Source organism: Rousettus aegyptiacus, unplaced genomic scaffold (genome assembly GCF_014176215.1).
Source record: "Rousettus aegyptiacus isolate mRouAeg1 unplaced genomic scaffold, mRouAeg1.p scaffold_m13_p_13, whole genome shotgun sequence".
In the NCBI taxonomy this organism is placed as follows: Eukaryota; Metazoa; Chordata; class Mammalia; order Chiroptera; family Pteropodidae; genus Rousettus; species Rousettus aegyptiacus.
Genome location: NW_023416288.1, coordinates 36,404,573 through 36,427,359, shown reverse-complemented (window position 1 = coordinate 36,427,359; position 22,787 = coordinate 36,404,573). Strand labels below are relative to the sequence as shown.

The 22,787-nt window shown below is 41.3% G+C and overlaps 1 protein-coding gene across 6 annotated transcripts in view; it reads right to left on the bottom strand.

Moving 5' to 3' along the window:
• Positions 1-397: 397 nt before the first annotated feature.
• The window catches only part of CREB5 (cAMP responsive element binding protein 5), a 379,991-nt gene continuing 357,601 nt past the window's right edge, over positions 398-22,787 (bottom strand). For 3 of the 6 annotated variants that reach the window (XM_036230426.1, XM_036230429.1, XM_036230424.1), the window contains 4 exons: positions 19,211-19,534; positions 14,929-15,159; positions 7,468-7,576; positions 398-6,542 (listed from right to left, as the gene is read on the bottom strand). In XM_036230426.1, coding sequence (XP_036086319.1) covers positions 6,379-6,542; positions 7,468-7,576; positions 14,929-15,159; positions 19,211-19,534 — 828 coding nt within the window. In that variant the 3' untranslated portion in view covers positions 398-6,378. Of the gene's footprint in view, positions 6,543-6,854; positions 6,884-7,467; positions 7,577-14,928; positions 15,160-19,210; positions 19,535-22,787 lie in introns of all 6 variants that reach the window. The other 3 variants (XM_036230425.1, XM_036230428.1, XM_036230427.1) reach the window with 2 other exon arrangements.

Below are 22,787 nucleotides of genomic sequence, written 5' to 3'. Positions count from 1 at the left end.
ATCCTGAGGACTTCTCTGGAGGTCAGTTGAAGAACTCCAGGATTTGATTGCCTGAGTAGCCAATATGTGATTCTCGGTTCCTAGATGTAACTTGAATGTGAATTTGTGCCGGCTGTATTTCTTGACTGTCAGTATCCACTAACCCCAAAGTGAAGTCTAGTTGTGTGGCCAACCCACTGTGACTATATTAGACCAGTGGCCCCGGTTTGGAAGATGGACGGAAGAGACAGCGGAAGCGCGGTGAGGGTTTGAGGAGGAGGAAATCTCACCTCCTTTTGTCCCCAGATAATGGTGACCCTGCAAGAGTAAGTTGTGGCTTCCAAGGCGTGAATGACACCGTGTATAGAACAGATATCATTATCCCCAAACCCGAATTTCATCATATAAACGTTACGTATATTCTTTGCATTTGAGTGCTTTATTATATTGGAATTGCAGTGATATTATTAACATTTGTACAAATGCACAAAATCTTGTCTCTTCTTGCTAGAAAGAGATGTAAAAATCTGACCTAGTTGAACAGTCTTAATGAACTCATTGTCCAAGTAACAATAATGTATTCACGATGCAACAAAAAGCTTAACATAAAATTAAACATATTAAATGCTGCAGCAAATATTTACAGGTATGTACCCCATTTTTTTCTCCTTCCAGTAAGGAAGGTGGTTGCTTTACAAATAGACAAACACAAATGCTTCGCTGTTTACAATTACAAACAACCCCCCAGTCCAGAACTTAAAGTGACAGCACCTTTTTTGGGACTTCCGTAGTTATCACTTACTTTGTACAATGCTAAACTTTTTTCTTTTAGTTCTATTTTTGGACAATATTTATATTCCAGTTGTCCTGGAATAGTGTGTTTGAACTGAGACATTTTTTCTGGACTTTCCAGAAGATCCCAAAACTCATGTCCTCTCCAAGGAGAACATTTCAAGCTTATCTTTTCTCCAAGACAAACCTCAAAGGCAGAACTCCTCTCTGTGTGAGGCAGGTGTGATTTAGCAGAAGGTAGAAGGAAAGAGGGTAAGTAGGGCTCCTTTTTCATTGGCTGGCTAGTTGGGAGGGGTCCTTTCTCTGAAACCCCCTCTGCTTCAGCACTGATGATACCTTTCATTATCTCTATAGCATTGGTATTCTGAAGGAGCAAACTAGAGTCTAGTTAGCTTATTGTGCATAAGATTTTAATGATGTTTTTAAAGCTACTTTATTCGGGTTCCACATTCTCAGTCTTCAGACTAACATGATTCTGTTAAAAAAATCTATAAAATTATTTAATATGAAACTCAATGTAGGAAAATCTTAAATGGCTTAAGAGCTTTCTCAATCCTGACTTTTAATGAGCTAGATATTGTAAGTTGGTCTAAATATAATAGTAACTATCGATCCCCCTCCGATGACAAGCTTGGAAAGGTATCAGAGTGCCACTTAATGCTGGCAATTTGGCCTTACTCCCTTCTCCAACTTGTGGTTAAATAGTCTTCTTTTAAAAATAGACAATTTATAAGGAAAAAAATATATAAACACTCTTTAAGCAATTTGGCTATAAGCATTACATCACTGAAAAACTCCACGAGAAATAGTAAAATATTTTGAATGGACATAACACTTTTTCATTTTCACAACACGATGAGCTAAGGTTTTTTTTTTTTTTTTTTTTTCGTTTTTGTTTCTTTGTTTTGGTATTGGATTTTACTTGTAAGTTTATTGCTTCAGTGTCTTCTTGTCCTTTCTTAGATTGTAATTGTAAAACACAGGTGCAGTCCCTAATCATGTCACAAGGCAACATTGTATTTTTGAGATCTAGGAATGAAATAGGTAGGGCCACTGTTATTTCAGCAGCCTCAGAGAGACCATGGCTAGGACGACAGTCCAAAGTGCACCACGATGCACAAAAGAATAAGTCTCCTGGCTCATTCAGGACACTTTGGTTTGGAGAATGAGATAGAAAATTCTTAAGTGTAGCTTAGCTGCTGCCTCACATCTGTTGCATAATATAACATTTTCAAAAAACATGCTATGAATAAAGGGATAAAGAGTATAAACTGGCTCTTGGCATTCTCGTAGCAGGCTTCATCCAGGCTGATGTGAGAATCACGTCTTCGCTATGCTACTAATGAACGCAGGAAAATGTATCTGGTGCAAATATTCTGTAAAGTATTTTAAATGATGCAGCTCAGAGCCTCGGAGGAAGGGTGGGGGTGTTGGAGAGGGAAGAGCAGAGGCAAGTTTGCGGACAGAGAGGAGGTTGGAGAGAGAACAAGAGAAAGGGTTTGAAAAAGCTAAAGTGCAATTTTAAAATATAAATTATTTTAAGCAGAAGAGAGGTTCTAAATTGCTACTGTTCGCATAGGCACAGTTTTATTCAAATTTAAATGGGTTATTTCCTTTTCCTTCTCAGATATACTGCATAATGGAGCTTGAAAGGCTTAAAGCTACTGCACATTGTTTGAGACGGGACAAAAAGGGCACTAAGGAAGCTGAATAGTGCAAGGCATTCTAGGAAATTGGGGCGGAGTGGAGAGAAGCAGAGATGAAGTTGTTTTTACACTTTTACAAGAAAGCTGTTCCAGTTATAGTTACTGATTCCCTTTAGCTGAACTCTGCTTCCTAAAGGAAAGAGCTTACTTTAAACATGAAAAAAGAAATAAATGTTTTTTTTTTAAAAAAACTGGTAAGAACACAAATTAAAAAATAACTCACAGGAATTTCTATGCACAGAGATCTAAGCAAACATTTCCATCAAATGATGGAGAACAGCCATTTGAAACCCTGAAAAAATGAAGATACACACAACTAGAGTAGTTTATTATGAACTAATACTTTAAAAACAAGTCAATCCTACAGAAGAATACTGTTCAAATGGAATGTTTAAAAATAACATTTATTAATAAATATCTTATAAAATTCTAAATTAATAGATTCCTGTTCAGTTTTGCTTTGGTCCTTGAATTCCACTGTATACACACATACATACATATATATTTCCTTAGATGGTGTCTTTTAACTGTCCTAACTGAATGGCTAGTTTTATAGCAGTTACTGATGCTTAACCACCCCTAACCCCCGCCCAGCCAAAGTCTGGTGTTTTATCAAAGCCGGTTTAAGATTTTAATGATGAACTCAACTGACACGCCGAAATGGACTTAACTAACAGGCAACGACTACCTGACATTCGCCCCTGACGCCCCGCAGTTCAGAACACGCGTTGCATCGGATTTCGTGGACCAGATGGGCTTCAAGGAGCATCCGCTCCGAGTAAGTCGCCCTCATGATGACGACGCACGCGGCGGCAGCACACACCGCTCGTCTCCCACGGGCCGTGTTGGGACTGCGACTCGCCCACGTTGACGCGGAGGTAGGAGAGGGATGAGCGGGAGTGGCAAGGAAAGACATTTGGCCTCATGCCTGGCTTTCAAATGAGCGAGTCTTCATCCACAGCTAGGATTTTCACTCTACCTGCCCCGGCCTATGTTGAGAAATGTCTTAAAGAGAAGCGATTAGGATGTGGACGCTTCGATTTAGGTGAGGGTTCACCTGGTAGGTGGAAACGTGGAAGGGCGTCTGCGGAACTTGGGACCAGGAAGGCTGATTATTCCACGGTCTGGAGGAGGCCGAAACGTCAAGGGAAATGCTTAAGCTGAGGGTTGGATCTGACCGACAAACCTTTCTGCTTGGGATTTCAAGAAGCTCTGATAACCGGCTGGCATCTTCCATTTACTGTATTTCCACACTGCTAATGAATATACCTAAAGGCCCTGAGTAGAACAAGAAGACAGTTTATTCTAATTATATGTTGAGGCCCCGTTTGCTAACGTGTGTGGTTGGTTTGCCTACTTAGCATGAAAAACAGACATAATTGAGCTATAGATAATGCACATCAGTCAAACTGTCAAGTCGCTGAATTAAGAAAACTCAGGCAAGTTCTTAACTGCACAAGCTTTTGGTTTAACAACTAAATATTTCAATCGAGAGGTGGAACCATAATTTTAGTGATGACCCACTCCCTGGACATTCTGGTATTACCAGTGGATTTTCAAAAAATCCATTTCATTAAGTGCTATGCATGCAGTAAAGAAAGAAACATTTTTTTGTTTACTTAAAGCAAGAAATAAAAATTAAAAAACCCCAAACGAACAAACATTTCAATGAGTTTTTTTTTTTTTTTCCATTTTAGGGGACACATAGTTCTAGGCAGGAGTTGTGAAAAAATTATTTTTCATTTCAAAATAGAGATAAGAATGTTAATTTCTTTTTTTTAGCTAAATCTTAAACATTTCTTATGAAGCCAGTTAGGTTGAACCATTCAGCTGTTACTGCTGGGATTCAAAACAAAACAACTATGAATTCAGTATTTAAAATACTTAAAAATAATATGTTTGTCTAAAATATAATAGAAAATCCTTTTGTTTGCATTTTTTTCTGTTTTTCTTTCTTTTTCTTTTTTTTTTTTTTGCTTTTACATTTAATTTTTAGACCATATATCCAAGTCATGAGTTTCACTAGATACTCAAAACTTTCTTTTGAAAGCACTGCATACTTGAAAAGATTGTTGATAAATATTGATTTAAAAAGTAAGTTAATAGATAAAACTGAAACTAGTTATAAAAATCATGCTTCACAACCCTCATATTTTTTTTTCTCCAAAATAGATTCTTACACTACAGTGAGAAAAAAAACAAACAAAACAAAACGAAACCACACCTTCCCTTTTCTGAACTCTTATAAAAGCTACACCTTTTGTAAAATACTATTCTTTTAAATCCCATTCTCTCTCATACACAGACACGCGCGCGCGCGCGCACACACACAGACACACTCTCTCGTGTTAGGAGGTCAAGCATTCGAATGAAGACGAAACACCAGCACCTGTCTACACTGCTAGAGAGAAACATGAGCCCCTGTCATTTGTGAGATGTGATATTAAAACATTAGCACAGTAGAATGGCTTGTTTCAGGGAGGCACAACCGTGGTTCTGAACTATCTGCTTGTTATAATGCGTAAGTCCACAAAAGTCGTTGAAAGTGTAAATCAGAATTATTCAGAAGAGTGGAGTAGCCATATTCAGGGCTTCCTGTCAGCAGCCACAGAGCGCTCTAGCTGCAGTGGGAGGGCCGAAGGCACCCCGATAGAACATTAGGGTTTCTTCCTGTCTTTGTTCCTCCAGTAGTTCATCTACTTTCACCCACCAGAACAGCAAAGCTGGTTCCGTAGGCTTAAGAAAAAAAAATAATAACAATACATCTTAGGCTATTAGCAGCTGACAATCAAACAATGTAATCTGTGTAGTGAATAGAGCCCTTCTGAATTATTATATAGTGCGTGGATTTTTGACATTATAGACAGGCCATATAAAACCAGTTGTAATTCGAGGGTGTGATGTTACAGCCTCGCATCACAATTTGGACTTTCACGATCAGGCTTACAAAGCCCCCTGCTCTTGCATCTCCACAGCTGGAATTCAACAGTGCTTTACCTATAACTCAGCTACCTATCCTCTGAGTATAAAAAAAACATTAAATCAGGCACATGAAACATCTCCTGGTTACTATTTTGTAAAAAAGCAAGACTTGAATGAACTCCAGCTGCGGGTCAAGGGCAAAAGGAGGAATGGCTAGGTCCACATTTCTGAGGTTTGACTTTTTTTCTTCTTTAGACATTATTTCCTTCTTGACATGCAATGCTAAAGGGGAAAAAAATAAAACAGAAGAAAGTAAAAATAAGAGTAAACAGGGAGCCCAGGAAAGGGTGGAAAAGGAGAGGAAAATTGGGCATTCGAGGAAGTGAACCAATGCAAGAGAGGTGCTGAGATGCTTGGTGGTCGTATTTGGCCATGAACGGATATTATCACTGTTCTTAGTAAGAGACAAGGGGCGTGGGAAAGGCTCTGTGTTTATCTGGGATTCCGATGACATCATGGCACCAACTCATCACGTGTTCTGATGTCACATGTCACATGTCATCAGACTTCTCGCCCCTGTTACCTTGCATCTGTTGACATTTAGGTATGCCTCCTTTTGGCTAACAGCCGCAGTTTAATAAGATTCAATGTCTTAGGCAGAGGGTTGGACTGATAAGAATGAAACCATGGCTATGTACAGAAAGAGTTCAGTTTATAAACAGGAACTGGTACCAGAAAATCGGAGAAAAGCACCAAAGCACTTCCCAAGCTGATAGATATTAATTGCATAACTCCCTTTATCCTTATATAACTAAGTATAAAAGACGACATTTCCATAGTAATGATACAAATGAAAGCCAGTCTTTGAAGAACTGAGGAGTCTTCCAGGTCTGAGTTAATTCTAAAAAAAATGCCCTTAAAAGAAAGGACGCATGGTATGCGGCAGCTCTTCTTGGAGGCAGGGTCTGACCCTTGATTTTTAAAGAATTGGATTCAGGTCTGTTCTGTGAGTGGTGAGCTGGCTGAGAGTGGAGCTTCCTACGACCTCGCTGACTGCCGAGGAAGTAGTGATGGTGTTATGCTGGATGACTTGCTGCTGAGAGCAAGCGGGGACCGGGCTCGCCGCAGGGCTACTCTCTGGACCTAGGAAAAAACACACACACACACATACACCGATATAGTGCTTTCTCTGGGAGACTCGTGGACTGGCACAGAAAAGCATTACTAGACGTTTACTAGAACTATAAGAGTTTCACACGTTTTCTTCCTAGGGGTTAATTTCAAAACTTTAAACGGTAGTCATAAAGCTATGCCTTCTCAGTTGATAGCTACAAGCCAAGCCATGCTTTCTATATCAGCAAAATGACGTGGATGTGTTTGAGTCTTGGTATGTCAACTTCCCCATCTTGTATTTTCAAATAGCCATCCATATATCAAATGTGGAAACATACTCACATGTGGTGGGAGAATCTGTGTTGGTCAATCTAAAAAATTATTTGAAAATAAATTGACCTTCAGCCATGAATCCTTGCTCCTCCCACCAACCCCTACTCAACTAGCATTCAACCAACCAATCGACATTCCAGGTGCAGAAACCGGGGTCTAGAGAATGGGATCCACTTTAAATATTAATAAACTGAAATGAGGTCATTAGCTTTTCAGCACAACGAATAACATGCAGTATATCTTGAGGCACTGGGTGTCATGCCCAGCCTGTGGGTTCCTCTCGAAGCCCGCTAGCCCACTGGTAATTGGGCTCCAGTGGGCCATGTTCCTACTGGCCACACAACTGGAATTTGGTAGAATTTTACAACGTGAAATGCCAGGGAAAGTTTAGCACAAATTATCAGGAGGTAGTGGGCCTGGTGATGGATAGGGGTCGGAAAAAAATAAAGGATTCTCCCTGGTGGGACAATCTGGCAGCCATCTAGAATTCTAGAATGATATCTGCCTGGATGTGAATCTACACCTTCCTTTTGCTCTTTCAATAAAATCCAATGCAAAATTAGCACAAACAATATTAGACACTAAAAAAAAAAAAAAAGAAGCCAAAAAGCCAATGACTTACTTAGATATCCTTGCGATTCCTTCTGCATGGCTGTTATCGGGCAGTCTTTATGTGTCAACAACAACTGCTTCAGCTGTGCCACCTCGTTCTTCAACATGGACACTTCGTTCTGGAAAGAGACGGTAACACCACCGTGAGAAGACCAGTGAGTACAAACCCAAGGCCCCATGTACTTCCAACAATGCAATTGGCTCACTTTTCTGTTACTTCTGACACTAAGAATATTATTTAACAGGATTCATCTGAAAATTTGTAGCTTGCCTTCCATTTGGGCCTCACATCTATCAGGGGCTTTCTGAAGGGACTAGGTTTCAACTCAAGAGCTGAGTCCTATTCAAAGTACAGTCCATACCCTTTTGGTGACAGACTCTGGAGGCAGGTTACTTGGGTGGGAATCTCCACTCTAAACTTACTGAGTGACCCTAGGCAGGCAACATAGCCAAGCTGAGCTCCAGTAACTTTGCTTATAAGATGAAGATAAAAATAGCACAAGGTTCTTTGAGTCGTGAGGATTAAACGAGGTAATACATGTAAAACACCCATAACAACGCCTGGCACAGACTAAGCTCTCAACAAAATTTAGCCACGCTAATTATCATCTTCACAGGTTGACATTCAGTATGAGAAGGTGAATGCAAGGCATTGGGAAGATCTGTGTGGCTTCAAACTGAAATGCCTTCAGACTAAGCTGACTAGTCTACCAACAGATCTCCCCAAAGTTCCAAACGGGCTATTGTTAAACAGAGCACATCCTCGTGCCTTACGCCCACTTAGCGGAAGGCGTGGAAGTGTATGGCACAAATGTTAGTCCTTTATGGATGAGATGAGGTCAGCCCAGAGGGTATGGGGCAATGAAGTTTTGGGCCATGACTGACTTCCTTTGATTGGTTCATTAACAAGTTTGGCTAATTTCAGTCTACGAACTCTTTCCCCCCTCAGTGGCAGGGCGTTGTGGATTGTGTCTGTGTGTGTTTTTCTTATTTACTTAGATAGGTGCCTCAAATCTCCACTTTATGGAGTAATTCATGAAGACAGGTTCATGGCTTCATAGAATAATGTACTTGGTACCATTGCCTACAAACACAAATGTAGACTAGATGGTTGGTTCCAAGGTGCTTCCACTTGATAAAAGCAAACTATAAACATAGCACTATCTCAAATAAGGCATTTACAGTTGGGATACTTAATACTCTCCCTTTGGCCCATGTTCATTTCTGGCTGCCAGGAATTACACTCCACATGCAGACTTTAAAGAAACAAGCACACAGAAAAGGGTGTTTTAACATTGCTGTCAGTAAGTTGTATTTACACTTTCAATATGAACTTGGCTTTTCAGGCATGTATTTATCACCTAGAAAAGTAAATTTGGGATTCTAGAAGTTATTTAAAATTTTTTTTGAAAATTATTTTAGCGAATACCTCCCATTTCCACATTCATTTGCAAAATACAATATATGCAATCAAATGTTGAGTAACATAAATAGTAAAATAATAAAAATCTCATCTCCAAAGCTTTTCGCTTTCTCTTCCAAATTTTACAAAATAATAATAATAAAAAAACCCCTGAGAAATTAGCATTAATAATAAGTAACACTTCATTACACAGGAAAATTGCTCTTAAATCTGAGAACATTCAGGAAGGTGAACTGCGTCTTTCATCTCCAAACAGGTGTGATTGATAAGGCGCCCTGTCAAAGCCCTAAGTGACTCTTGTCAATTCTGGGGTCAGTGAGATAACTTTATTTATAGGATAATTTATTTTAGCCTTAAACACTAATTCTTTCCTCTCTGATTTGATGCCCATTTAAATCCAGATGGCCTTCCTTGATTTTCTCACCTACCCTTCTGCTTAAAATAGCATGTGTAAAAGAAAGTTACTTTGAGACCATTTATATAGAAGGCAACCCCTGGTTAAAAACAAAACAAAACAAAACAAAACAAAACAGGACAACAAGAAAACTAAGATGGGTGAATATAGATATTTCTTGGCCTCAAAATGAAATGTCATGTTATTTGCATTTGGACTATAGAAATGACACTTTTCCAAGATTACAACTGCTAGACACCTGCCCCATGAGAAGAAATGCTCAGCTGTAGATCGTACAGACAAGGCTTTTAGAAAATGGAGTCAAGCTCCAGTTTTTAGTGAATCCAGTCACACTTTTTTTTCTGTGACCTAGGAAATAACAAATACAGTGTTTCAAACAAAACGAGATTTTCTTGCTTTCTTATACTTCTGGAAGAAAGAAGAAAAATTCTGCTTCGTGGCCATCTTGGGAAGGTCAACTTCAGTCTCCCTTTCTTTCCCCACTATGTCCAGGGCAGTCACCTGTTCTAGGCAGTGTTCGATTTCCCAGGCATGAAGTGTTCTTTGCCCCTTCCTTAAGAAAACACTTTGAATTCCGTTCTTTGGCTTTCTACAATTGCAAGGAGCTAACCACCCACAAGACTTGGCACACACCGAACCATTTCACAATAAACCCTTTGCTTCCATGAGGGGCCACAACAAAAACCTGAAGAATACCATGACGACTGACTATCATCTAAAGATATATGTGAATATGGACATATTCCTTAATGTAATGTGTTAGTAATTATGTTATTTAGCTATGTTATGGCTGGAGAATGAATGTCAATTAAAATTCTCCCAGAGAAAGAATAATCAGCCTCTTGTTTAAGTCATACACACATACTATGACACTGATAAGGACTAAATAAAAGTCTAATGGCCACAGAAGCAACAGAAATTCATGGGGTAAGTTCCCAGCAGAAAAAGGGACTCTCAGCTGACGGTTGAGAATAATAGAGTTTGGCTTCCCAAGTTGCTTCACCAACCTAGTGTAAAACAAGACGGTTGGATTAATTCTCTAGTTCCCTCCAGCAAGGAATTTTTTTATTCTATGAGTGTTTCTCTGTTACCTTCTATTGAGAAAGTTAATTATTTAATCCAACGAATCCCAATCTTGATTTTTTTTTTTTTATTTACTAGTTAACTACTTTTCAGATTCTCAAATACGCTTTCATGTCCTAAGGGAGCCTGTTTTAGTATCTCCTGTGCTTCCAAATCTTATCAGGGCAGATTCCAGAGCAACGTTTACGGTCTCATTTTAGCACACAGTTTTGTCTCCACGTGTGCATCCGTATTGTTGAGAGTGTACAGGCCTTCATCAGATTCCATGAGGCAGCCTTTGGGCTAAGAAACGTCAAGAATGGCTGGCCCGGAGAAAGCAGAGGGAATCGTGTGCTGTGCACATGCATAATCATTTGAAAGATTCCACATCGACAGACTGACTGATGTAGGAAATGCATGAATACCAGACTGTATTTTAAATAAAAATCCTTTTCAAGGTAACATAAGTAGAATCACCTTGAATTCATTTTGGAAGAGAACAACCAGATAGCAAATGTTTCAAAACGCATGAAAGAAATCAAATGTGGCCTGCAGCTCTTGTAGGAAAATAAAAGCCAGGACTTCTGGAGACATTTTCTTACTCTGGATTACCTTGATTTGTGAATGGAGGCCAATCACCGATTTTTTTTTTTTTACTCCCCTATGTAGACACTAATTCTAGGTCTTCATATAAAAGTACTTTGCAAAAGCAAAGTATTAATAATCAGTATTGATTCTCTTGCTAAAATCAGCCCTTCATTTTTCTAAAGTGGTTTGGATTTGATACACCGAAGCAGTTAGCCATTTAAGTAGAGACCGGTCAATCCTTAAACTCATGGTGGTGCCTTGGGATGAAGTAGCGCCCCCTATAGAGACATTTACCACCATAACAGCATACTTTAAATAGCACTCGAAGAAGTCTCTCAAAACTACATTTGCAGTTTATGGTTTGGGGGATGTCATTTTGTTAATATGATAAACCCAGAATGCTTTTTTTTTGATGCAAGCAGTCATCTGTGCCAAAAAAAAAAAAAAAAAAAAAAAAAATCAAAAAAGGCCCTGCAGGATAGCCCTCCCCCACACCTTTCGGTGGATTAGCTGAGGCCAGGTTTGGTTCATTGTAAAACAAAGGACTTTCAATTTGTCAAGCAACAGTTCCCATCTGGCCTATTCTCTTGCCAAGTCCCAAACCTGGGCTCATGTGTCTAAAATTTCAGCAGCGACTTAGGCCATGTGTCTTTGCACTAAAAAAGAAAAGCAATTATTTCTGTGGATGACCAGATGATTTCCATATCATCTACTGAACACAAACAACCCGCTCACTGAGCCCCACACCAGCAGCTGATGAATTTAGAGCTGATCCTAGCTGCTCTGTCAGAGAAAAGAATGTGATTCCTTTAGTTTAAGAACTTTCTAGAAGGAAAGATCACAGAACAAGTGGGTTAGGTCGGGAGAAAACTCGCTTGGGTCCTCATCCTGCTACCTCCTGGTTGTGTGACTTTCGGGAAGGCCCGTGCCTCCCCAGTCCTCAATTTCTCCCTTTGTAAAATGTCAGATCGGGTGGTTTCCGCTATCTCCTCCAGTTCATATACCTGTGTTGACCTCTTGGGTAGAGAGATTTGTTATGAGCCGAGGAAATGAAGTCTGGGAGTTCGATTTTGTTTTCTTATGTCTGATTTTTCCAATCTGAAATTCTGTACCCTAACTAGAAGGTTCTATGCTGGAAAACAACTCAAAAGTGGCCTCTGGCCATCCAGACCATGGATATTCCATTTGGCTGGAGTTTGTTTGCTTAGCACCTTCCATTTCTGTTTACTTAAAATTTGGCTCACTGAGCCAGCCGCAAGAGAGACACCTTTTTCTTCTGACAAAGGTCCAGTGAGAGGGAAAGGGTCATTCAAAGGTAGCAGAATCTGCGTATCCTGTCCGGCATCAGAAGGTGTGATGCAGAGCACTCGGCCTCACAGAAAACATGGGACAGGTATGGTTTCCGTCCCTCTGAAGCGAAGCAGTGGTTGGAAAACGTCAGCGATTTTCAGAGACTGTCTTTTCAGAGACTATTCCTTCCTCGGGCATCGCTTTAATAACCAAAAATATCAGCGCCTGTTGAATGGCCCTAATAGGATTTTTTTTTTCCTGGTTTTTGGGGTCTAGAATTCTAGTATCTCTTTCTGTTAGCCATTTGGCTCTAAGAAATGTGAGAATTAATGGATTAGGGTTTCAGAAAGGGTAAATTTACCTTGCGTGTTTTGTCAAAGCGGTAACATATATGCATATGCCAAGCCACGAACATATCTGACCACGGAGTCGACCGGCATCTTTACTTTTCCTGGCTCACTCCCCCAAGGTTTCATGCGCCAGGACCATAGTCACTATGCTGGAGTAATTCCGCAAGGACTCATTTCAGTCGAAACTGATTGAAATGTTTGTTGGCATCTGATCCATGCCAGCTGGCTCCTTCATCTAAGGCAGTGGTTTTCAACCAAGGATGATTTTGCCCCTACAGAGGACCTTTCGCAGTATCTGGGGACTTTTTGGTTGTTACAATTGGAGGGTGGGGTAGAGGGTGCTACTGATATCTAGTGGGTAGAGATCAAGGATACTGCTAGATATCTACAATGAACGGAATACAACAAAAAAATCATCAAGTCCCAAAAGTCAACAGTGCCAAGATTGAGAAAACTTGCACATTTTCATGGTCCTCTAGCAGACCCGATCTCAGAATTGGTAGCAAATTCCGGGGATTCTCACACTTTAGTAATCACAGACCACTGCTGTCATATTTACTAGGTTCACATACACCAGAACTTTTATTTACTGAACATGTTTGTACAAATTAAGTCATTTTTAAAAAATGATTTAGCACCATCCTTACCAATAGTATTTGTGAAATGGAAGGTTCAATGTTCTAATTACCTTTCTCAATTCACATGAAAAGAAAAATGATTGCTATGACTGTTAAAAGTGTTACCCATGTTCTACCTAAAAGCTTCTCACATACTACCGTGGCTGCCAGGTTCTAGAATTATAGACTTTCAAGTTGGAGTGACTTTCGAGGTGTTTGAGTCCAGCCATCCCACTGTGGCTTGACATCCTTCAAACACTTTTTTGCCAAGTGGTCAGGCAGCCAGTTCTTAGACACTTTAGAGGTGGGGAACTCATTCATTTATGCAACAAAAAGACACTGAATGTAGATACTTGGGAACTCACCATGCTTGCTGGATACCAGACCAGAAACAGGGTGTAGGGAGTAGGGCAAAAGGAAAATGAGACAGAGCACCCCCACCTCATAAAGGCTAGTGAGAAAAATTATTATCTTATTTCCCTCAAACATGCTGTATGTTTCCCAGAGTCTTTCTCATCTCATCTCATCTCTCTCTCTCTCACACACACACACACACACACACACACTCACACTATTTAGGGTAAAAAGTCAACATCCACAAATTATGATGTTCATTTCATGTGTAATCTAAACTTTCTTCATATATTTTCAATTTGCACACTGGATGTCCCAAGTCCATTTCCTTTTAATGAGATCGAATATGCAAAGGCTTTGAGGCTTTGGCCCCCTGATCACTCCTTTCTAGGGACGCCCCGAAGACCAGGTGCGGGGAGGTGAAAGTGACCTATGAACTACTGAGGAACAGAGGCTCCCTATTCGGGGCGACATTAATTCGCTTCCCTCCACTCTTAGCCATCCTCTCTGCTCCTGGAACCCCTGGGCTCTCATCTACAACCCTCGCTGCTGTCCTTGGACTGCCTGTCACATACCGATTTGGTGGCTTTTTTTTTTTTCCTGCTGATGAACAGTGCACCCTTTCTGCGTTAGAACGAATGCCCTGAGCTGCATCATTTGTGCGGCATGAAGTCCGCTGCTGAAGCCCCAGGTCCAGGAGTTTCCTCTCCTTCTCTCAAGCACTCCTAGAAGTGGCCATTATAAAAGGTCCCCAGTCGAACCACCCATGTAAGGCAAAAGTCATGCAAGACTCAAATCTCGTCAAGTTTGAAAATGAGAAACATGCCTTTTCCTATAGAGCGAAATTGTAAACACAACCCTTCTTTTCCTCCATTAAACACAAGCGTAGATAACCTAGGGTAAGCCGAAGCAATCCCTCACCTGGCGGATATAAAGAGGTGCCTTTCAGCTAGAAATTTATTATGTGCCAGGCACTAGGCAAACTGCTTTGTCCACATGAGTTCATTTATTCCTCCCAACAAATCTATGAGGTTATTATTCCCATTTTATAGACGAAAAAAACGAGAGCCGGAGAGAGTTAAACACAACAAATAATGGCCGAACCAGAGTTTGAACCTCTGACCAAGGCCTGTGTAACTTAGTCGGGAAGGTTGTCCCTCCTCAGAGCTTTGTAGGCAGACTGATTTAAAACTGAATGGTGTATTTTGTTTCGGAGAGTGTCCCCGAATGAATAAAGCTGGAGGAGTAAGCCTGCAGTGGCTCTGTGGGCTACTGTGTGGCATGACTGCTTGGGTCAACACGGGCCCGCTGGGACGGGAAACGCCAGCACACAGGGCCTTTGAGTCCCGAGGAGAGAGACAGTGGCCTGCACCTGAAGCTGCATGTTTGTCTGGGTGAGTTCTTCAGCTTTCTTTTCCAGTGACATCACCCAGACCTTCCTCTTCTGTCTGCAGCGGGTGGCGGCTGCTCGGTTGCGTTCCAGAAATTTCCTCCTCCTCTCGTCAGGATCCTCGTCCACCACCCTTCGCCGGCGCCCCCCTGTGGGCTGGGGCGGCTGTATCGTCTGGGTGGGCTGCATCTGTTGCGTGGCTGGTGAAACCTGCTGGGAAGGAGAGGGAGGGGTGACAGGGCGGGGAAGGAACACGTGGTCAGGTAGAGGGGGACAGCCGGGCTGGCGTTGAAGGGCACAGCACGGAGAAGTCCGCTGCTTTAGTGAGTGTGTCGGACTTGTTTTCTAAGAATGAAATCGTGCTCCTGAAAAGGCATCCTCTGAGCTATTTCCTACGCTACTCAGCAAGATATAGCAATGACTCGTGAAAAGAACCAAATAGGTTTCCCCTCTCCCCACAGGTATTTAGCTGAATCATGGCAGGGGAAACATACCTTTTTCTCCTTCAGATGTTAAAAACGTTTTATTTAAGGTGTGTTTTAAAATTTTAAAGAGCCAGTGTATGGCCCCAGGTGAACACAGAGACGTCAGGGTTATCATTACAATACTGATGAGTCGTCTGTCACCTGCAGAGAACTCCTTCTGGGCAGGCTGTGAGCCCCTTTCCTTCTCATAGTGTCAAAGCCGTGTTCCCAGAACACATCTCTGGGACCGATCTCCACTGGGACTCCCGTCAAAAGAAACCTGTGAAGCCCAGACGGCAGCTGGAATCCGATTTTCGCTATTTTCACGGTTCTGAACGCTAAGGACTAGCTGAGCCTACAGACTCCAGATGGATCCGCCTGTTCCTCAGAGCTTTGATGAAGGTGGAGGGAGTTACGTAGAGGCGGCCTTTCCAGGTGACTGGGAAGCAGGGCCTTAAAGGTATACAGCGATGCCCGAAGCAGCACCGAGCCCTGTTATTCACCATGCGGGTGCAACAGGGAGGCTCTGCTCTGCTCCCCCATTCACTTACATCATAAGGAAATCCTAGGAGTGGCAAAGCACTTTATTAAAAAGTTTTACTATGCTTACAGATGCCTTGTAAGATCTGCACGGGGCTCAGCAACATCTAAGGTTTGGGAGCCCCCCACAGATACAGCTTTATTTCCCTTCGCGAGGCAGACACACAGCACCTAGTGAAATTTCTACGACTGACTCTTTATGTGTCTGGACACCTAATGCTTTTGCTAATGCCCTTCGCTCCTTCCCCCTTCTTCATTCTCAATAAAGGGTGTTTCTTTCTTTCTTTCTTTCTCCGCCCCCCCCCCCCCAACTTTCATTTCTCAGTCACTCAGGCTTATGGCTGTACTACCTATAAAGTTGTTTTACAAGAGACATTTAACCTGCAGAAATAACAGGCAAAAAGTTTTAAAACTGAAGTCCAGCAACCTTTTCTACCACATTCCAACCCTATGATTGAAATCAATCAAAGGACTGTAATTGCACTAATAATGGCTACGGGCTGACATCAGCTGACCGCTGGTGATATATTTTAATCCTAAACTCTATCAAATCTTATATGACTAATTGTAAAAGCATCAGGCTCAAGACTGAGGCCGGACTGCATCTCAGTAATTTTATTTAAAGCAAAGACATTTTCTAAAACGTTTTATGGGTGATTTTCTTTCTTCCCATCACAGAGGAATAACAAAATAAATTGTCTCAGGTCTTACTCACCAGAGTGGCTGCGAAAAGTAATTCTTGTTACTAGCAAAGGTTTAGCACTTGTCCCTTCAGATGCCACCACAAAGCAAAGCACGAGGAGGGGACTTGCACACTTGGCTGTTTTGCCTTAATCATTTATTTTTGTGAATTAATAATAATCTCAATTGCCAGCCTCAGGTAAGGCTCTCAAGTAGGCAAAACTGGATTTTAATCTCTATTGCAGAGACCTCTCTCTCAATCCTGCATCCTCCCACTCTAACTTTAACCCATCTTTATCTTCTGACACTAGTCCTGTGCCTTCATCCAAAAGGGTAAGTTATATGGTGGTTTCAGGTTGAGTCCAGGTTCAGGGTTCAAGGTGTAGTATGATTATGAGAAATTTGGTGGCTGAGGAGTGACACCAGGACTCTGAAATCACATTCTTATATGCAAGAGATTCACAAGAAGCCAGGAGAAATTGAAAATGCAACTCTAAGACCAGAATTTGTGTCCCTGGTAATTATTGTTACTTAACATTTATTTTTAAAATGGAATTCTGTTGGCATAGGCACTCTGAAAACTTTGACTGAAAAGAACGAATTGTGATTTCAAGAAGATAGAACTTATTTCGAATCATCTTAGAATCTCAGAGTTGGAATAACCTTAATAAGCCTCTATTTCTACTATTCAGATAATCATACAATTAAGCAATAGGACAAGATCTCAGTAATCAGACAAGTTAATACAATTTAAGAGCTGACATTTCGAATATCGTCTAAATGATCTGTTCACATTCTATCAAGACCAACTTGGTCTTTTTCTTTTTAGTATAGGGTAAAAAAGCAAACGTTTTTTCAGCTAATTATAATAGCAATGAACCAACTGCAATACAATTGGCCTCTTACTGACTTGAAATGGAAGGCAAGTGGCTAACTGGTAATTAGTTAATGAATGGCTTTTATATTCAATGAACTGTTAAACTTGTCTGCTAAGTAACTTGCACACAAAGGCAACCAAGACTTGATGTTATCCTTTTCCTTAAAAAAATAAGTACACGTGTGAGCCTATTTGCCCATCTTGGACTTTGTAGTTTTCTTTCTCTCTTCTAAGTACATGTCTTACTATGGCACTGGACTAAAACAGTGCTTTAGATAACGTCTTATCGCGACACTGCTTGCTAAACTTCTGTCACCTCACTTCAGTTTAGAATTAATCCTGGCCGGCACGTATTGAAAACTGTGCCGAGGGCTTTACACACATTTGCCTACTTAATGATCCCAAGAATCTATGAGCTTAGTCTCTTATTATCCCATTTTGCAGATGAGAAAACTGAGGCTTAGGGAGGTTGATCTGACCACAGTCACACAGTAGGAAGTAAGATGGTAAAAGGATGAAAGTTTTCTCACTCTGAAGTCTGCACTCTGATTTGCTGTGCAGAATGCCTCTAAGAACCTTTGCGAACGTAAGCTTATCTAACAAATAAGCTTGTCTACTGAATAGCTCATCCGCTGAGAGTCATTTGTGAATGACCCATTGTGGATGGCTGTCTGGGTTGGGTGTGTGTAAGGGAAGGGGGTTCAAGAGCTCAAGAAGCTGCCTGGTGTGCGGTCCAGAGGCAGATGATGAATGTGTTATTGGCGGTCCCAAGCTTCGGACACCACTCTGACCTAGCTGGTTGGAGGCTGGCAGTGTGAAATGGGCGGAGGGGACTGACCAAGGTCATCCCGCTCAGAGATCCGAAGGGCTAGCCTTGTTCCTAGACATGCCCTCTGTCCACTTACTAAAACTCGAGTGGGTACACGGACCCGCCTCTCTTCTTGGGCTCGGTGACATAACGTCTGCCTGGTCCCCCAAACCTCTTTTGGTTGAGTCTAAACGCTGGCTTTTTTCCTCGCCACTCCGGGTGACTCTCCGCCCCTGGGATTTGGCCCTCCTCTCACACTGATCGTCTAAGGCACTTGGCTCTCTGTCGGCTTCCTCCAACGCATTTCACACTGGGTGGGATGAGTCACCTCTCTTCACCGTTTACACAGCACCTTATGCCTCGACATCCATTACTGAGCCTCTTTGTCTGCCTGGAATTGTTACTCTTTAGATTTTTGACATTTAACGTTACTTCGAAGATTGTCCACTGTATTTTACTTCCATTTTACGGGAGACAAAATTGAGTCTCGATGATGTTATAAAACACGGTGGCTAGAACCACAGTTAGAATTAACCGATTTTTCACATTCTTCATTCGCATCTTTCTTCACATGATTAAATTCTTCCTAATCCTGCCATTGGCATTACTTTTTTAGGGTTAACTTTGTAACATATAGCAAAAATCGGTTTTGGAAAATTTGAAATTTACATTTACGCCTAGAGGCTAGACTGGAAATTTACCACATTACTTCTAGAAACTAGGATCAGGTAGGACCTTATGGGTAACCATTACTTCCCAGGAAACGAACAGAGCTCTCCAAAGTGTGAGACAGAACACCTGGGCTTATCAAACAAGGCCGCTGCCAATGAACCCCTCCCCCCTTCAGCTTGCTCTGTTAAGAAGAAGGGGAAAGAGATCACGGAAAGGGTTTACCTGTGCTTGGTTGCCGGAGTGCAGGGGGGGGTGTGGCGAGGTCTGGTGATGTGCCGGGTGCGCATGGAGATGTGAGTGGGAGTGGTGGTGTGGGTGGTTCTGCTGGTGATGGGGTTGAGGATGAGGATGGTGTGCCGGGTGCTGGTGCTGGTGCGGGTAGGGGTGATGGGCTGGCAGTGTCTGGTGCTGATGCGGGTGGGAGTGCATGTGATGGTGCGGCGTCTGGTCCTGCCGGGAGCCCATCATTTCCATCATGTGTCCCATGGTGTTCATGTTCCCATTTGCCATGGCAGCAGGATGGTGAGTCAACGCGGCCTTCAGCCTCTGAAACGGAATGAAACAAGAGGGGAGAGCTGAGGTCAGTCACGCTCACAACAAGGATTTCTCATCAAATGGCTCATATTCTCAACTCTGTAATACTTTATGGTGCTGTTGCTAGCATTTTCTTTTCTTACTAGTAGTAGTACAGCTTTTATATTAATTCATTTCTTCATATATGTTATGAGAGGTACGAGGGTTAACGTCAGCCATAAATGTTTATTATTTCAACAGCCACAGCAAATAAGCAAGATAGTGTATCAAGATTGAGACATTCTACTAAAAGGTATTTCCTATTATCCAATTGTTCATCATAACCTACAGCTGAATACAAGTAAAAACCAAATAAAACCATTCAATACGATAATGCCACTGAGCAAAGGGCCCATCTGATATGGCACTGTGCTTTGTAAGTCACAAGAATAAAAGGTTTTTGCCTTTCAAAAGATTTCTCAGACACAAAGAGGAAATAACTACAAATTTTAGAATATAGGAATAGTATTATCGTTATTTAAGACCTTCAAATTATATTATAATCCATAACTTCTGAAGACAACATGTAAGGCTTTTCCATTTGTTACCATGATGTTACTTATAGTCCTTCATGATAATCTAATTTTTTTTCACACGATAACTTTCTTCGGACTTCGGGACGCAAGTGAGAAGAGCAGAATAGCTTCTTCGATGGCCGCATTGACGGATATATTTCTAACGCAAAAGCATTAGCCTTTAACAAGCAAACTGACATGCATGTAAATAACTTCTACTCAAATCTAAAGCAGGGGTCAGCAAACTTTTTCTGTAGAGTCATATAGTAAATATTTCTGTCATCACTCACTGTCACAGTGACAACTCTCCCCTATGAGTGCATTTACATACTGAGTTCATTTACATACAAAGTGTATTTACACACTGTAGACGGTATGTAAATGAACGAGCATGCTACGTTTCAATGCAACTTTATTTAGGGATGGGAAATTTGAATTTCACCGAACTTTCATATAACATAAAAGGCTATTCTACTTTTGATTTTTAAAAATTATTTTAAAATGTAAAATCCATTTTTAGCTTATGTGCTGTGCAAAATTAGGCCCATAGGCCATCGTTTCCCGGCCCCGGTTTAAACAATCAGTTGGTCATCGGTTGAGTTGCAGTTTTCTTCAAAATTGTTTTTTCTTGTACGCAGACACTTATCACCATATCCGAGGGGCCTCACGTGCTAAGTACTGTACACTACAGTTACTCCTTGAAATTGTATCTTGTGCAGAGATGATAGAATAGTTGGCAGGCTCGCATTGCCTTCATGAGGTCTTTACTAGGGAGCTCAAAGTTCTCTCCTGATTTGTGTTCTTATCTGATTGGTGACCGAGGTGTGTATTCACTGTGAAAAAGAAGAGGTGTGTCTAAATGATGATCGAAGCCACCGTGTTCCGGCCCTGTACAAAATTAATGGTTCTCAATTGTTACGGTAAACTATTGGTAAATACCAATTCTATTCATCAAAATCTTTAGTTAAACATAAAGAAACTCCACTTGTAAAAAAAAAAAAAAAAGAAGGGGGTTGAGACTCATTAGACCGTATGTTAGTATTAAATAACCACTGGAAACACTTCCGACATCCCGATCCGGGAACCACGAGGCCCACCTGCCTCCTCGTTCATGAGAAGCAGCTACTGCCCTTCATCACGATAATCCGGAAGAAATTGTTTCCTGACTTCCTGGGAAAGGTCAGATGCTGGATATGTTTTTACTAAGAGTAAACAAATACTCTTCATCTTCAATTTTCAGAAATGCTTTCATTGTTTTTATAAAAATGCTCATTACAAACAATTGAAGCAGTGCTAAAAGTACAATGAAGTCAGCAATGAATGAACCAAATGCGTTGTTTATATTTGGTGAGTGAAGAGCATTCCAGATGACTCTCTGTGTGCACACGTAGAGATGAAGGAGCAAGCAGCATAATTTCATAACAGTGGGGTCATAATAGCGTGTGATTTTAAAGCTTTGGGTTGAATATAACATGAGGCAAAGAAACGAAGATCAAATAAATGGCTGGATTTCAGATATATGGTTTTTTACCTCAAGAAAAGTTTCTAAATGACATCTCCAAACTTAACAGTGAAGAAAATTATGAAAAAAAGACTATAATGAAATCATTTTATCTTTGAAAAGTTGACATATAAGATCAATAGATTTTCTTTTTTATTTCTCTTTTAAATATTATTTTATATTAGTTTCAGGTTAATGGACTTTCTAAACTATTTGTAATTTCATTATTATAAAAATATACACCCGCATAGTAAAAAGAAAATCAACTACTACAAGACTATGAGGTGAACAAGTAAAGCCACCTGCCTACCCTTCTGAGCCCCGGTCACATTACTCGGATGTCACCACACGTATCCTCAGACATTTCCTTAGCATTTGTAAGAACGGACTTGTGCAAGCCCTTTTTATGACATCTAGTTTTGTATCTTGTGTTTTTTCACGTTAACAATATGTCTTTGACACCTGTCTTTATCAGCAAGAAATGGCTAATGGTACTGGCTGGCATTAACTGAGTACTCACTATGTGCCACTCCTCATTCTGTCTTTTACAGGTATTAACTCACCTAATCCTCACAACAACCGGATGAGGCTAAAAGAGCGGCTTAGCCATGTGCCAAGTTCACATCACTGGAGAGGGGTGGAAGGAAGCGCGCTACCTCCAGAGCCTGTTTGCTAAATCAGGAGAGAAGGATCCAGAAGGCATGCCATGCACGCTTCGTTGTAAACAAGAATAAGCTGCGTTATGCTACCTCCCCGTCATCAAAAAGAAAGGCAAAAAATAAGAGAAGAGGCTAGGAAAGTTGGCAGGACGCGATGCCTCTGATGCACTGACCGGCCGTGGGCTGTGCGTACGCTGCTCCGCATACAACAGAGACCCGGATGTGCGCCCTCTGAACCTCGCCAGAGGGAGGGGTGGATGGTAAGAATTTCCAGGAAGGTCAAATGCGCAAAGGATCATCTAGGGCTTAGCGTGATTGCCTCCCTTGCTGTATTTGTGAAGCATCAATACTTATATTCCCCACCACCACCACTACGGAACATAGATCTGATAAGGTCCCTTATCCTCACCCCCACGTATAACCTGTGACTATATGACCCTTTTATGTCTTTCCGATGCTCATGGGATGAAGGCCTATGCATAGGCACTGCAGTGTGTGGCTCTTCCTTCCCATCAGCCCATGCTTTCCCCACACACCACATGAGTCTGTGC